Source organism: Phyllostomus hastatus, unplaced genomic scaffold (assembly GCF_019186645.2).
Source record: "Phyllostomus hastatus isolate PE091 unplaced genomic scaffold, TTU_PhHast_1.1 phas_contig_196, whole genome shotgun sequence".
Taxonomy (NCBI): Eukaryota; Metazoa; Chordata; class Mammalia; order Chiroptera; family Phyllostomidae; genus Phyllostomus; species Phyllostomus hastatus.
The window spans coordinates 18,216,500-18,234,033 of record NW_025333709.1 but is presented as its reverse complement, the minus strand read 5'-3'; the positions used below and the strand labels follow the sequence as shown (position 1 = coordinate 18,234,033).

The 17,534-nt window shown below is 35.4% G+C and overlaps 1 protein-coding gene across 4 annotated transcripts in view; it reads right to left on the bottom strand.

Moving 5' to 3' along the window:
• The window catches only part of PCDH7 (protocadherin 7), a 405,370-nt gene that overhangs the window by 182,635 nt on the left and 205,201 nt on the right, over positions 1 to 17,534 (bottom strand). Inside the window, exon 3 of one of the 4 annotated variants that reach the window (XM_045834095.1) lies at positions 4,890 to 4,985. The exons of the other annotated variants lie outside the window; for them this stretch is intronic. Within the exon in view, the coding sequence (XP_045690051.1) occupies positions 4,897 to 4,985 (89 nt within the window). The 3' untranslated portion in view covers positions 4,890 to 4,896. The remainder of the gene's footprint in view (positions 1 to 4,889; positions 4,986 to 17,534) is intronic. 4 annotated transcript variants of the gene reach the window in all.

The following is a 17,534-nucleotide window of genomic DNA, read 5'->3' as shown; positions in this document are numbered from 1 at the left end:
GGTCTTGAGAGGTAAAGTAACTGATTCACATTTCTTAAATTTCACCCCCCTCTTTCTAGAATACTAAAGGCAGAGTGAAAGGTATTAAACCATACATGTGCACATTGCCTACATCTCCAATAGTGGTGGTGGACAAAGCAGATAGAGATATTCTGTTAAGATATTGCCTAGGCATCTTATATATTATCAAATAACTAAAGAGTATGCTTTGAGAATGGAATCTAAAGAAGGGAAAATAGGGAGCATATATTCATACAACTCACAAAGCAACATTCATTATTAGGGAAAGAATTTATGTAGGCACGGTAGGTTGGGAGAGCATAAAGTGAAGCACTTTAATTACCATATGGAAGGCATTCATTAAGATTATATAGGTCCATAATGTACAAAGCACATTTGGAAATGAAAACCTTGGGTAGGGTCAGGGAAAAGCCATGTGGCATAAAAGGTATTTTCTGCCAGCAAATTAAATAAAGTTGCCAGTTCTAGAAAAGGCCATATATTCTGTGCAGGAACTCACTGAGAGTTACCTATGCTGGCCTGTGAGCCAGTGCCATAATCCATTCATAAATAGGACTCATCAGGGGATATTGACAACCATTTGGCATTAAGGAAGAATTCACATAAATGAGGGATTTACTTTTCATTAACTTTCATTAGGGAAAGTCCATATCTGACACAGCTTTACACATCTTTCTTTTTAAAAAAATACATGTTATTGATTATGCTATGACAGTTGTCCCAATTCCCCCCCCCGCCCCCCTCCCTGTACACCCAGTCCCTCTGGCAATCCTCCCTTAATTCATATCCATGAGTCGTGCACCTAAGTTCTTGGGCTTCTCCACTTCCCATACTGTCATTAACATGTCCCTGCCTATTCTATATCTACCAATTTCTACTTCTTAATCCCTTAATCCCTGTATCTTTTTCCCCATTCTCCCCTTTCCCCCTCCCAACTGATAACCGTCCAAATGATCTTCATATCTATAACTCTTTGCTCTGCTTGTTTGCTTTTTTTTTTTTTAGATTGAATTGTTGATAGTTGGGAATTATTGCCATTTTAATGTTCATAGTTTTGATCTGTTTTTTAAATAAGCCCCTTGAACATTTCATATAATAATGGCTTGGTGATGATGAACTCCTTTAGCTTTACCATGTCTGGGAAGCAACTTATCTGCTCCTTGATTCTAAATGATAGCACATCTTTCCATCTTCTTTTGTGCAATTTTGACAACCATGTGAGCACATATTGTCAGTTAGTTATCAAAGTCAGTAATTTTCATTAAGGACATAATTTGTTTTGTTTTGTTTCTCTTTTATTTCTCCTGATATTATTATCCACTTCAGGGTTTCTGTTTTTGGGTTTTTTTAATGTCAAATTGTTGAACATGGTGAATGGGTTTCTTAGGAAAAGATCCTTCTCAGGCACCAACTAAAGCCATATATGTATTCAATTAAAAAATAAAAAGGAAAGACTGAACATTTTCACCTTTACCTTTATTTTTAATGCTGATTCATTTTTTTCAATCTTTTTGCATCCATTTTTGTATATACTTAAATTTATTGTATTTATATACTATACTACATACTACCCCAACCATATCTCCATCATGCACTCATTCAGATCAGTGTGATATGCTATTTTAAACTGTACTTTCTTTTTTTTCCCCCTTTTCTCTAAATGGGTTTTTGGGATTCTTCAACTAACTAAATATAAGAATATAAACTGGGGGAGCCCACCCTGAACTCCTTGTTTCATGAAAACACATTTTGCACTAAATGAAATGCTAAATGGATTGGCAACCAAGTAACACTGAGCAATTAGAGAGACTGGGACAGTTAACTCGGAAAGGAATGTATTGAGAGACACTGTATTTCTAGACGTCATGGCAGAGTGTCTTTCTGAATTTAGGTTTTGGAAGAACTTTCATTTGGAAAGGAATAGAACTTATTTTGTATCTCCCCAAAGGGAAAACCCAGGATAAATGGATTCAAGTTACAGAAAGGCAGATTTTGATCCAATATAAGAAAAAGCTGGGAAGTTAAAGATGTTCCAAAACACAGTGAGCTACTTCTGCTGTTTGTGTCAATGGAATTATTCAAGCAGGAATTCTCACGATGGTGATGAGAGATACATACATAATCTAAGACTGGATTGGCTGACCACATCTCTCTACCAAGTCTTAAAATTCCATGACTAATGGAACAAACATTTGTTCTATGCTCTACATACTCCACGTAAACAAAAACAGATATTAAATGATTCCTTATAGTCATAGATTGATTGACTTGTTCTGTGATTACCCTGGTACAGAGTATGGTGGGAAGGGACATTTTGACTTGTATCTCAATTTTCCATCAAGCCCTCCCTTAACTGTATTATCTCAGTACATTTTTAGTTCTAAACACAGAGCTCCAAATGAATGCTGAAGCTCTTATCTTGCTCTCAAAAGCACTGTTCCCACAGAAAAAAAAGGCCCTAGAAAAATACAGTATACACAAATCAACATATCTTAACTTGCCCTTTCTCTACACTGTCATTTTACCTCAAAGGTTTTTCTAAGAGTAATGGAAATATGCATTCATAAATTAAATTATTTTTTCCAGCTCCATTGATTTTTTCCATCCAAGTTTTATTTTATTCTTCTAAAGTTCTCAGAGTATCCATGGATTTCAATAGTTTCTTTTTATTTTCTTATTGGTTTTCTATTTATTCACTTTTCCAAAATCTTTGTTTCTTTTTTCTCAAAGGTTATTTGTTCTTCTCAGTTTGTCCTTTTTTCTTCATCTATATTTTACTTTTCCACTTTTTTCTTATTTGTAAAATGATAAGATCTTTTTTTTAATTACAGTGCACATTTCCTTTATTTGCCAATAATATAAAAAATAATTTTTTGGATTTATTTTCCTCAAAAATTTATAACATTTTGGTTTAATTCTCTTATTTCCATATGAAATATAAGCATACCAATTATTCTTTTATATGACTAGATTTAGTAAATTGTATAAAATTTAAATTATCTTTTTGCTGCATATGCAATATTTTTAGACTTACTTGGTTTTCAATTACAAGGCCTAAATTTGGGGAAACTAATGAATTATTTTTTTATAAAATATATTGAGTCATCTGTGAAGCTAATAATAGTCAAGAGCCACAAGTTAAGGGAATTAAAACAAAGTACAGGGAAATATAGGTGAGGAGAAAGGCCCATATCAGGGTGAAAAGAATAACTGACTGTTTTCTAAACATTCAGTCATCCATTCAATGATGAGTGAATAACAAACTCTATGGATACAAAAGAGTTCATGAAAGATAAGATGAAATTATCCCCAGGAAATGCAGAATTGAGCTTGAATGTGAGTTCCAGCTTAGCTTGCAGAGACACAGGAGGTCCACCCCACTGCGTTCAATCCTGAGTGATCTTAACCACAGTAGATTTTCCTGAACCTTGTTTTGTATCTATTAAATATAGTTAATAATGACTTCTAACTCAAGGTTCCTTTGTGTGAATGAATTAAGAAAGTGGAGATTAAGCTCACTGACACTGTGCCTGACACAGAGTGAACCCTCAGGACACATTTGCTATTATTATTGTAAAGTTTGCCAAACAGACCCAGACTCTCCAAGTGGAGGCACCCGACTATGCAAAGGCCTGTGGATATGAGAGACTGTCACAATGCAGAAAGATGCAGAGGCCAGAGAACAGAGTGCATCCACAGCAAAGCATAATATATCAAATAGAAACATGAGTAGAAATAGGATCATGAAGCGTAACCAATAATTTCAGAGCTTCATTGGATAAGAGACCACATACTACTTAATGAAGAGTAATTGTCCAGTCTTGGATGGTTAATGGTTGATCAGTGAAAATGCATGTAACTTGAAATGCTTTGCCTTGTTTTTGTACACAGACAAATCTTAACTAAGCTATCATTTAGAAAATACCACAAAAAATACTGCCACACACATGCACACCTATAGACACACTTGCTGTTTTTCATAAAACTCTGCCAGTAATTACCCTTAGCCCAAAGGCAGTGTTCTAGTCACAAGTCTCAAAGCTTCTGAAAGAGTCACAAGGATGTAATGCAGAGCCTGATACATCCTCAGGACAAGCCCCCACAGGAGCTAGAAAGACCAGTTCTTCTAGTGAAAAAGGAAATCAAGAATGTGGGTGTTTCCCTGTGATGACTGAGTGTTTATGTTTTATAGGTTACGACTGCAAGAGTTTGAGCCCTGGGGGACTAGCTCCTTTGAAAATGTAGCAGCTTGAAAGAGGTAATGCGGGGACTGCTGAAGGGAACAGTCCTCCAAGTCCTCACATGCCACCAGCTGAGTCAGGAAAGAAATGCGGAAGAGATTAGGGTACATTCAGCTCTCGCATCTGAATGGCATGGCTTTGTCAGGTATTTAGATTTATTAGAACTGGCTTATACCTAGTTTTCTGTAACCAGATAAGTAAAAATCTAAATGTTATAATAATTGCATTTGAGTTAAAATTCACAAAATAGCCCATTTTATATTTTCAAAGGTACGTTACATAACAATTATTTGAAGGCTGTTGAAAGTGGCATATTAAACAAACATACAAGTTCCCTTTCTTTCGTATATAATTAGTTGAGAAAACATCGCAGTACCTTTCCCTCAAAAGGATAGTGCTAATTATCTGTACTCTTTATATTTAAAAAAAAACACATCTACAACTGCAGGGAATTACGAAATGCAGAGCATGCTGAAATATGTAAAGATGTACTTGGGCTGGACAATTCTTCCGAATCAGTGGGCTCTGTGTAGTGGATAAACACATCTTCTAAATGTAAAAGAGACAGACTATTAATAGAGAGTGCAGACGAGGGACAGCTGCACTGCTTCATGAGAACCGCCATACCTGTTGCTTAATGGAGAGGCCTTAACAGCACTCTTCTTCCAAGCGTCTTGCCATGAGGAAAGGGAAGGAAGGGAAAGGTAGTGATGGCAGCAACACCTGGGGAAGGGAGATGGGGAAATACGTAAAGGGAAAATCAGCAGCCCCTCCACAACGGTGTCCATCCATAGAACTCGCCATTAAAACAATTTCCAAAAACCCTGAGCTTGCCTTTTCTTTTTTTTTCACATGTATATCAATTTCAAAGATAATTTAAACAAGTTAAGTATTTTGAAAGGAGGCATCTAAATATTCTTAACAACGTGAATCTTCCAAGACTAGAGAGTCAGGGGGGCTGAGACACATAGTGAGCTACCATTTTATTCTTGCTTTTTGACTAGACGGGAGAGCATAAGGCAGGACTTTGATATGTGGGTATAGATAATTTTTTTACAACAGATTTAAGAAAAACTATAGGATAACTAATATCAACTATACATATGTATATGTACCTTTCCCCAATACACAGGATATTATTATCATTTTCTCTAACTGCTTCTACCTGATTGCCATATAACTGGCTCACAATGTACCTTCTTCTTTAGAGTCTCCTCAGGGCATACCATTTTGATATCAAAATAACTTCAACTTGTTAATAAAAAAGAATTCAATTTAGTAGAATCCTTATATACTGCAAAAGGACAAACTAATAAAAGTTGTAAAAGCTTCATGTTTTAGTTATATTTTTATATACATGGTTTAATCTGGACTGTATATATTTTTAAAAAGAAAATATAGGCCCTGGCTGGCGTAGCTCAGTGGATTGAGTGCGGGCTGCAAACCAAAGTGTCGCAGGTTCGATTCCCAGTCAGGGCACGTGCCTGGGTTGCAGGCCACGGCCCCCAGCAACCACACATTGAAGTTTCTCTCTCTCTCTCTTTCTATCTCCCTCCCTTCCCTCTCTAAAAATAAATAAATAAAATCTTAAAAAAAGAAAATATATAGGATTTTATGGAAAGAATACAATGAAAATGTTTAATAAATAGTTAATAAAATAGTCAATTGTCTGAATTTTAATAGTGAGTAATTGGTTTAATGATATCAGTATAGGAAATAATACCAAACCAGATAACCAAATACTGCTACCAATTTTGCTTTTAGTATTTGTTTTCTACGAAATCTTTAGTTTTGTATATTTACATTTAAATAAAAACTAAATATAAAAATGACTTTTCCCATTATTTAAAGAAGCTTCCGTACATAGTAGAGAGAAACTTACAAAAGTACATGCACATGCGATGGAGAGGAAAAGCGGCGTCCCACCGGGGCAGCAGGAAGTCTCTGCATGTGTGGGGGCAGGGGGTGTATGTGAAAGGCCTGTGTCTGCTCTCAGTTTCGTGTAAATCCAAACTGCCCTAACACATAATGTCTTAATCTAAAAAGTAGTAAAAAAATGTAAAAAATAAAAATAGAAAAATAAGTTTTCTTTATGGCAAAAATATTTTTTGACCCCCATCACCGATAAGTTTCCTGCTGTGTTATTTACAAAAGGGCAGGGCATTCTTGAAGTTTTATCTAAAGACGGGGATTTTCTTGAATGCGTGTTTGCATTCCTGTTTCTGAATGAGATTAAAAACTTTAATCCTGATGTTTAGGAAAGCAGCTATCACAAAAATCTTTGGGGTTTGGAGCATGATAATCCTTTTGGTCTTGCCTAATCCTATTTAGACAGGGTGGCTCAAAACTTTCTCAACTCTTCTTGTCTTTGACACACTGCTTACTATTAGCTATCATCTCCATTTAAAATAAAATGACTCAACTAATGCTTAGGCAACAGTATTAGTCAGTCCTTGAATTGAGAAATTTGCAAACTAGCTGGTTATCATAAAATTAGCGTCAAAAAATTCTGAGGGCATAATCAGTATCTAGGCCTGCTGGTTTGCAAGAAACAAAATCAAGTAGCAAGCTTAATTTCTTCTGATATGATTGAACATAATTTTGTAGCTTTTTTCCTTATAAATTTTTTATTTTGTATTTCATTTAAAATATTAATTGTTGTTAACACATATTTTAAAATTTAAACCCCTTTCCAAAATTAAAGCCTAAATATTTCAGTAATATTGAAGTTAAAACACTAAATCTAATTATTCCTAAATTTACATATTCCTCAGTAATTATTTTGGGATCAGCATTTCATCTTTGGAAGAATCAAATATGGGAGTCTCACAAACCAGAACAAAAGAATCCATGTGCTCCTAATTTATGGCAAGATATTTGCATGGAAAATGGCATTTTTTGTATGTCGGCTCATAAAAGTTTATGGATTTTTTATATGTAGTAAATTATGTTTTTCACCTTAGGAAGGGCAGATTATTATGAAGCAATATACTTGGACACTAGCACTACACTGTGAGAGATACAAAAATAACTAAAGGTTTACTTAAGAGAAAAAACACAGAACACTAATAGTGCATCTTATCAAGAAGTAACAAGTAATATAAAATGATTCTATAAACAAATGAGCTTATAAATAACTGAAATAACATAGACTGATAACCACAATAATTAAACTGAAATTTTAAAGACTAATAAAGTCAGCCCTGGCTGGTGTGGCTCAGGGGACTGAACGCCAACCTGTGAACCAAAGCGTTGCTGGTTTGATTCCCAGTCAGGGCACATGCCAGGGTAGCAGGCCAGGTCCTCAGTAGCGGACAAGTGAGAGGCAACCATACATTGATTTGTCCCTCCCTCTCTTTCTCCCTCCCTTCCCCTATGTCTAAAATAAATAATCTTTAAAAAGTAATAAATTCATAGAAAATAAAACTATATGAATTAAGGGAAATAAAAGTGAAAACTTTTTTCTTGCTTTGAAAACTTTTTTTTATTTGTAGGATCAGAATAACGCAATAATCCGTGGTACTAAAGGGGTATTTGGTAGAAATTAGCTTATGAACAATGATTGAACATGAACTAGATTCTCACCTAGATAAAAAAGGAAAAAATAGACCATATGATACATGAAAATAAAAAGCAGATGGAAAGATAATTTGTGATTATTATTGGACAGCAATGACAATAAAAGCTTTGTAATGAGATTGGTTCCTGTACAAAAGTACAGGAACTGGAAATTCCCCATCATGTAGTACAAACAAGAATATGGGTTGCCCATTGTAAAGTCTGCCTCATCTAGCTTCCTTTTTTCTTTTTAGATGTATGTTTAAGATAGAAATACTGATATTAAGATATTAGCTGTGCGATTCAGTGAAACAAGCACAGAGAACCAAAGTTAGGTAGTAAACTAAAGGCTAATTGGTACTCTCAAGCAACACAATCTTCAGGTGGGGTAAAAGTTAAGGGTCAAATTTTGGAGTGCTTGCAAGTTAAAGGCAATAGCTAAGGGGAGTAAACTTTGACAAGACAGATACTGACTTGGTTCTTAAAGACTGCTTAGGATACAGATAAAGGCTGAAAGAAAGAAAGAGTTTGCAGAAAGAAAAGCTGACACAGCTTAATGCAATGTGGTGCAGAGGAGGTTGCTGAGCACTGGCTAGCCTGAAGTTTGTCCAATCAGAATTGCGTGGTGAGAGGGCCAGCAGGACACACCATGATTGGGAGAAGAGACACATCAGGGAATTCATGGTACTAAAGATGAGTTAGGCAGTGGGACTGCTGTCCTCTGCTGATATAAGTAAACTGTTACCAAACCTGATGTTTCTGGTACAAGGATACAGGACAAAAGGCTATTTCTATATGCCATAAGCGTTCCTGATAACAGTATTGTTTCCCTTATCCTATTTGGGAGGTCCTCCTTGAAAGTAAATTTTCTGTAACAATTAGAAAACAGGTATTTTTAGCTCTAAGTCTGGGTCACCAGGACTCCTTACCCAGGACTCCTCTGAACAGGAACAGGCCAACACATTCCTCTGGAGAGACCGTGCTCCAGGCAATGAATGACATGGTTCAGATTCTTTCATTTCCTGTCCTGCTAATAGTGGCTGGATAATTATCAAAAAGCACATTTTCATAATCAATGCTACAAGGCTGGTGTGTGGAGGGGCTGGCCTGTTTGCTTGTGCTAACTTTGGCACGGAGGATTAAGAAAGATGGGCTCTGGAAGGAACAGGGAGAGGAGGAATTGGGAATCTTTGCAGAGGATGGACTGCTACATGTCCTCGTAGCACTCAGGAAATCACTCTAGTGTAGATACGACATCGCCCATTTCACTTACTGTTAACGAAGAACAGGTAGTATTTTACGTTATAAAATATACAATCATATACACCTTCGTCTTAAACAAGGTTATCAGTCAGCACTTAACTACTGAGACCACAGGAAGAAAACAAAAGATAAGGCAAAGAAAAAAAAACATTGTTGTGGGCACGACCTGAAGCTTTTTCAATCAATAAGAATTACAACTGACTTAAGATGAAAGAATAGTTATTAATCCTTTATTCAACTCTTTTTTGGCAAGTTTATGGTATCTAGCATCCTGTATTATCTTTTGTATTCTTAAAGTGTAAAGGCAAATTAAAGGCATAAATTCCACAGGTTAATTACCATAAAATCTACTAAATAAAAGTGTTTAATATTGCCAGTTACCATCTTTAGTAAGGTCATTGCACAATGAGGAAATTGGTAAACAGTATAAAAAGGATTTAATTGTAAACTTTAGTAATGCCAAATTATATGTTAACTGGGTTTGGTAATTTATAAACTTAAACTACAATATAGTAATGCTAGTATATGATGCTTACAATTTCTTAATTCGAGTACATCATGAAATACCTTTTGTTTGTTCTCTTTATTAAAGATATTCATAAATTTTAATATTACAGACTGCTTCCTAAAAATCAAATTTTGTAGTGACAGTTAAAATGTTGCCATATATAAATCTGAAGTGTATGCATTTCTTTTAACAATTCTATTAAAATTTCAAGATTTAGATACATTGAAAACATTTTATAAAGTTTCTAACAAGTCTATATTTTGCTTAATTATTTTCAAGTTTTTAATATTTTACAAACCCCTCTAAAAATCTCATAATGTATAACCTAATAGCATGATCTACTATACCCTTTATAAAAACTAACAGCCGCCCTGGCTGGTAGCACTTAGTGGATTGAGCAGTGGCCAGCAAACCAAAGAGTAACCAGTTCGATTCCCAGTCAGGGCACATGTCTGGGTTGTGGGCCAGGCCCCCAGTAGGGGGCATGTGGGAGGCAACCACACACTGATACCTCTCTCCCTCTCTTTCTCACTCCCTTGCCCTCTCTAAAAATAAATAAACAAAATCTTTAAAAAAACACACACAAAAAAACTAACAGCCTACCTCAGTACCTGGTTTGTTGTTGACTAATTAACTGTATGATATTCACTTAGAATGTTTACTTTCATTAATATATTATTTTACTCAATTGATATAATTAATATTTTAAGTTTACTATTTTTAAAGATTTTATTTATTTATATTTAGGGAGGGAAAGGAGGGAGAAAGAGAGAGAGAGAAACACCAATGTGCGGTTGCTGGGGGCCGTGGCCTGCAACCCAGGTATATGCCCTGATTGGGAATTGAACCTGTGACACTTTGGTTAAGTTTACTATTTTTAAAAGTATGTTTTAGTGGGGTTTTTGCTCCCTCCCTTCTTAACTTGGAATTGTTTAAGTAAATGTATGAAACTATGGAAAGACTACATTCTTAGACAGCACATTCGTAGTCTGCAACCAAAGGTTTTTATCTCATTTTCCAGGTTTGTTCATCAAATATTCAATGAGTGCTCAATCTGTGTGAAACACTGTGTTAAACACTGCTTTAGCTGGCACTCCCCAAACACGGGCTTCTTTGAATTTTTGAAAATTACAGAGGGCCCAAAGCCCATTTGTTCCTATGTGTGCTGTATCATCAGTGATACTCATCATATTCAAATAAAAATCAAGACACCTTAAAAACAATTGTAAAGGTATTTGAAAACAGCCATAACAAACCCATTCCATGCTGACATAAACAACCAGGTAGAAGAGTGATACTATAAAATGTTCTGATACAGACATGGAATATTCAAAGAGCTAAGAAAAGGACTGTTAGCAAGGGCTCCACAGAAGAGGTGATACCTGGAGTAAACTTCAAAGAAAGAATTGAAAGAGATGCAGATGAAAAGGCTCTGAACATACACTTCTCCAAGGAGGACATACAGAGAACCCAGAGACATATGAAAGGATGTTCGCATCACTAGTCATCAGAGAGATGCAAATTAAAACTACAATGAGATACCACTTCACACCGGTCAGAATGGTCATCATAACCAAATCAACAAACAACAAGTGCAGGTGAGGTTGTAGAGAAAAGGGAACCCTAGTACACCCTTGGTGGGAATGCAGGCTGGTGCACCAACTGTGGAAAACAGCATGGAATTTCCTCAGAAAACTGAAAATGGAACTGTCAAAATCATCAACTTTGGTTCCATCAATTCCACTGCTGGGATTACACCCTAAGAATCCTGAAACACCAATTCAGAAGAACCTATGCATCCCAATGTCCACAGCAGCATTATTTATAATAGCCAAGTGCTGGAAACAGCCTAAGTGCCCATCAGTAAGTGAGTGGATAAAAAACTGTGATACATTTACACAATGGAATACTACACAGCAGAAAGAAAGAAAGAAAAACTCCTACCCTTTGTGACAGCATGGATAGATCTGGAGAGTATTATCCTAAGAGAAATAAACCAGGTGGCAAAAGACAAATACTATATGATCTTACCTATAAATTGAACCCAAGGACAAAACAAACAAATGAGAAACATAGAACCAGAGACATGGAAATAAGGAACAAACTGACAGTGACCAGAAGGGTGGGGGAAGAGGGATAAAGGGGGAAAGAAGGGGAAGATTTAGGCAAGGGATGTGTATAAAAGACCCATGGTAATGGACAACACAGTGGAGACTGAGTGAGGGAGGGGGTGGGAAGGGCAGGGAAGAGCACCAGTGGGGGAAATTGGGATAACCGTAATTGAAGGAAGGAAGGAAGGAAGGGAGGGAGGAAGGGAGGGAGGGAGGGAGGGAATGAATTAAGGAAGGGAGGAAGGAAAAAGAAAAGAAATAAGAAAATAGAGAAGAAAAGAAATGAGGTTGAGATCATTCCAGGGAGAGAAGGGCATCATGGGTAGACACAGCATGACATAATAGAAAGAAAACATTTTTTTTTTTAAGTTCACAGATTTTCTTCAAAGCCCATCTCAGTAACTCACTGGCTGCATGACTTTGAGTAAATCACTTAAGGTCTGTGAGCTTCCATTTACTTTCTTGTTAAACAATAAAACCTACATATGAATAATGTTGTGAGAGTTGAGTGAGATAAAATGTGTAAATTATTTACAGGTGTGGCAATAAACACTCAGTAATTTTTAAATAAATATTTATTTAAAGAAATTGAATTGTTTTTCAGGCTGAGAAAATAGAATACAGTGAGGTGGGGGATGAAAGATATAAACAAGAGTGCAAAGATGGATGAATTAGAATCAGTATGGAGGTTAAAGTGCATATGAGTAATTTAAAATTCATAAATATGATGATATAAAATAAACTACCTTAGAAACTCTAAAGAAAACACTTTTACAGACTTTAGAAAATGCACAGCAAATCTTAATTTCCACCCAGTGCCATCTTACCCTCTTTCAGGAAAACAAAACAGATTGTAATTTTAGAAAAACATATTCAAGGATCTTTATAGATATAGAATGAAATGTGTAAACAATAACATAGATGGTAGAAAACTTAAAGGCAAAAATTTAAACAACTTCTTCCACAGCTTGTACAGGTTTCCTTGACCCAAACCTCCCACCTTTTTTTTAAAAATCAGATTTCAAATATCAATAAATGAATACAATATAACTATATCTTAACTCCATATGAGCAATGCATTAACTTCTTGAATTAGCAACTATGATGTTCTCAAAATGAAATTAAAAATCAGCAGACTCATCAAGTTTACTAATCGATGTCAAATTATCTAGAAAATAATTTTATTAAGAGTGTGGTATGCAGAGAATGTGATGACTTTTCCCCAGTATTAAGTGTGTACCACCCAGATGGTATCTTTGATCCTCAAGGACCTTCATGAATAGAATGTTGCAAAGATGTACTTCTCAACTACAAAATTAAGATTTTATTTTTGTTGATGCACTTCAGTTCTGTCAATTAGGACACAGAGGATAAAAATATACTTAGTAGAGAAGCACCATTTTGAAATATAAAATATACTCTTCATGAAAGCCAGGTTTGCAATTTTATTAAACACAATAAATGTCCTGCCTTATACACTAACACTCCCTATAGTGACACGCCAATGGTCGGCAATAGCAGTATGAATGTTAAGTGAGAAAGTTTGCAATCCTCCACAGGATTTAGAATTTGCTTATTCATTTTATTATACAGAATTCAGTCACCAATCATTTTGACTTATTTCTCTACCTCCAACTCTACTTAGACTAAGTTATCAAAAGAGCAAGCAAAGAAAAATAAAGCATAAAAGCCAAGGTGGGAATTGCAGATGGACGATGGACACAGAGGATATTAACTTAATCTTGAATTAACTCCACAAGTATGTACTGAGCATCTGCCAAGCACTGCCCTAAAGGTGGGGATATAACAAACATAAAAACGTGATTTCCATCCTCACGTAGCATCAAGTCTAGATGGTAAGACACTTACTAAACAAGTAAATACAGTTGCCCATTCTACCCAGTGCACATACAAATAATTCTTGGAATTATTTTCAAGAGAATTTTTTTGTAGAAACTACATATCATAAAAATGAAACCACGCTCTACAGTTTATAACGTCTCCCATCCTGACTTTGTAGGTATAGAGTAAGGCTCCATATCCAGACAAGGGGCCCGTCCCACTTAGCACTCATCATTTGGGATTGGCCCTTCGATGTACTAATGGTGGAAATTAAACATTAGATGATGATTTTTATCTTTGTTTCCTAGTCTCATGTATGTGTGCACACATGTGAAGAAGACAGGACATAGCAATCAACCTATGGTGATAATTCCAGGATAAAAATTTCCCTATCAACCATCCTTCCTTAGAGCACAAGTTACTTACAGGTTCTTCATTTGAAGTTTCTCTTTTCTTTACAATTTTTCTTGCTACCTCCCTTCTTTTAGTATCAATTACCTTATTCTAACTCGGTCAAGTCAAACAACAGTTATCAGTTCTGAGTGGACTTAGGCACAGAAATGTAATACTCTACTCACAATTGTGAAATATGTTTTTGTCAAAAATGCTTCAGCCTTAAATATAATTAGCAGAAGCTACACAAAGCCATTTCATGTTCAACTAGATTTAAACACTTCGTGTTTAAAATGATTTCCTTTGTAAAGTCAAAATAATTCCACTCTGAACTGTTATTTATAGTTTTGAAAGCTCAGAGAATGATTACTCACAGATATATAGAATAGAAGGAAAGTAAAACAGTCTGTTCACTTTATCCTTCATTTGAGATACTTTCATACTGTTCTTAGTTCATGTATTTTAATTTACGTCTAAAACCCAAGCTGTTCTTTGACTATAAAACATTTCAGACTCTTAGTAAAACTTTCATTTTTGTATTATTTTCTTCCCAACCTACTCACGTACAACCAGAGATAAGCGACTGCTCTGAGTTAGAATTCAGTTAATACTTGAGAACACCTTCTTCGACACTGTCATTTAAATTACATGAACTAAAATGTCAACTTTGGGCAATGCCATTCCCTCAAAGCATGTAACTCATTTCATTATGTATGTATGAATTCATCATGTTTTATTTCAAGCCTATAAAATGTGGTATGCTCTGGAGAAGTCTGACAGATGATCAAACTGCATCGGAGTGGCGCATGTGTACGTGTTTTCATACTTCCCCAAAATTGCTGATTTCTTTTCATTTCAATCAGCTGTCAGAATTGGTTGACTAGCATCAAATATAATAAACAGCATATGGGCCTGCTAATATATGTGGAGAACTTGTTCTTGTCTCACTCCTCACATATATGCTCTTTTATATTTCAGTTAAATAATACATTTCCTGGGTTGGAAGGGGACTTGAATGTAAGCCATATGCCACGTGAATTTCATTGTAAAAAATAGTGGCTAAGCTTATTTTGAAAATATTACACAGAAGTAAAGGAAATCTTGGTCTTAGTATACTCTTTTTTATACAAGGTGCTCAAAATATGCTTTTGTATTTTGCTCTTGCATATTTTATGTTCATAAAAATACAATTAAATGAATGGATCAAAAACTATGGTACATTTACACAATGGGATTCTATGCAGCAGAAAGAAAGAAGGAGCAGCATGCTACCCTTTGTGACAGCATGGATGGAACTGGAAAGCATTATGCTAAGCGAAATAAGCCAAAGACAAATACCATATGATCTCACCTTTAACAAGAACCTAAACAACAAAACAAACAAGCAAAATATAACCAAAGACACTGAAATAGAGAACAGGCTGACAGTGACCAGAAGGGAGAGGGGAGGGAATTTCAGGAGAAAAGGGGAAGGGTTTACAGGAACGAGTATAAAGGACACATGGACAAAAATTAGGGGGGAGGGTAAAAGTAAGAGGGAGGGGGAGGGCTGGGGGTGGTCTGGGATGGGAGTAAGAGACAGAAAACTGTACTTGAACAACAATTAAAATTAAAAATATATATATATAATTCTATATTGTGTAACTAAAGCCTTTTAAGTTTTTTAAATATTTAATCAATTAATGAGGATTTATTATAAGAACAAGCCTAAAATCACCTTTTTCAAGTTAATACTTTATCAACTATATACACTGAGTTTCTCAATAGAGTTTTGATCAAAATTAGTTCAGAAAGTGTGATGATAAAAACTTCTTAAAAGTTCAAGGCCAAAAAAATCCACTCTTTAAAACGTGGACCAAAACTTTTAAAGTTAATCCCTGGGAGATGAAGAAAGAAGTTAAATACACATTGGAAAGACAAATGCAGTTTCAAAGCATTGTCATAGCCCTGAGCTCCCTTGCCTGTATACCAGTGTTCCTCATTCTGGGGTGTTCACTGGTCTTAAATCCAGGCCTGTGCTCACCAACCTAGCTCTGTGTTGCTTCTAACATGAACCCTATTAAACTTTGTACTCTGAACTGACCCTTCCGTTTTTTGCCAATAAAAGAAACCGGTAAGGAAATACATCAAAAGCAGGTATGCCCATGGGATGTCACATTCTGTGTAGGAGCATGTTTTTCCAAAATAAATGTGTATTCTAAATTTTCTTCCATCGAATTGAGATTTGCAAAGCCAAGCCATGAATGATAAGAAATGCCGAAGGCTTACTTCTACGGTGGTTCATGCTTTTGAGATTTCAAATTACGACAGCATCCCGTTTTTACAAGGCATTACTAGAATATTCTCCAATGTGTATATTAGATTCTTTTATGGAGATAGTCATGTTCCTACAAGCCATAAATTTAATAAATTACCAGATATATAACTTTCATTCTCACATTTACATTACCAAGTATTTTATGGAGCAATTTTCTTAGAGCAGAGAGACTGTGCAATGATATAAATAAGTAAATAAATACTATTTCAACATAAAGCCCTAAATTCTAAAAGAAAATAAATATGCGTAAGTCTCACAAGAATACCAGTCACTATTAAAGAGAATTCAGCTATCGGTAGTTTCTATCTCAGATTGCCTCCATGAAGGTTTATTACAACAAGTAATAGAAGGACTTCATTATAGCAAGCATTGCAGAAGCCAGAAGCGGAGTGATGGCTGGCTTCCAGTGCAGAGAGAAAGAGCATGAAAACCTTAATATACCACAATACCGAAACTGTTATTATAAATAACTGGTACATTAACATCAGATTACCATACATTTTTAATAGAAACGTGAAATACCAACTCCGTCAGCATTAGTCTCGGGGCACAGGGTTTCTTGTTGAGACCTGTCGTTACGTGTTAGCAGTGCTAAGCCTAAGTGCTCCTAGGGATTTCTAGGCTGATATTAAAAAAGAAAATTCCTTGTAAGGAAAAACAGACCTTTAGGTGTAAAAGACATTTTGGAATGATGAAATATTTGAGCAACCCAGTGAAATAATCTTAAAGCAATATTTTCAAATACTTGCATACCTAGTTTAACACAAACAACAATGCCATAAGTCTAAACTGCAAAAATATAAGTATACATGTTTTTTTTGGGAGGAGGGCAGTAGCAGGCATTTGAAAACTGCAGCCTTAAGTTGACTGTACAGTCTTTTTTATTAGTATTTTACTTAAAGGATTATATTGGATTCCTGGTTGGCATGTTAATTAATAAGAGAAAGTGATCCAAATGTTAAAAGCACATGGACTACGAATTTTCTATTTGCAATTTAATAAAGCCTACTTTAATATACAAAAGATTACTTATGTTTATGATGGTAAGTCTCTATACAGTGAGAGGCTGTCAAGTTTGCAATTGATGAAACTATTGACTTTAATTTAATAGAACACCAAAATAAAATATTTCTGAATGCGTAATTTATTTCTCAAATTAGTTTTGCGATGTGCTGTAGCCTTCTCAGCCCAGCACATTAAGAATGGTATGTGTGGACATGGGTATGTGTGTGCATGCATACGGGACTGTGTGTTTCCCAGATGAGTGATGCTAGATCTTC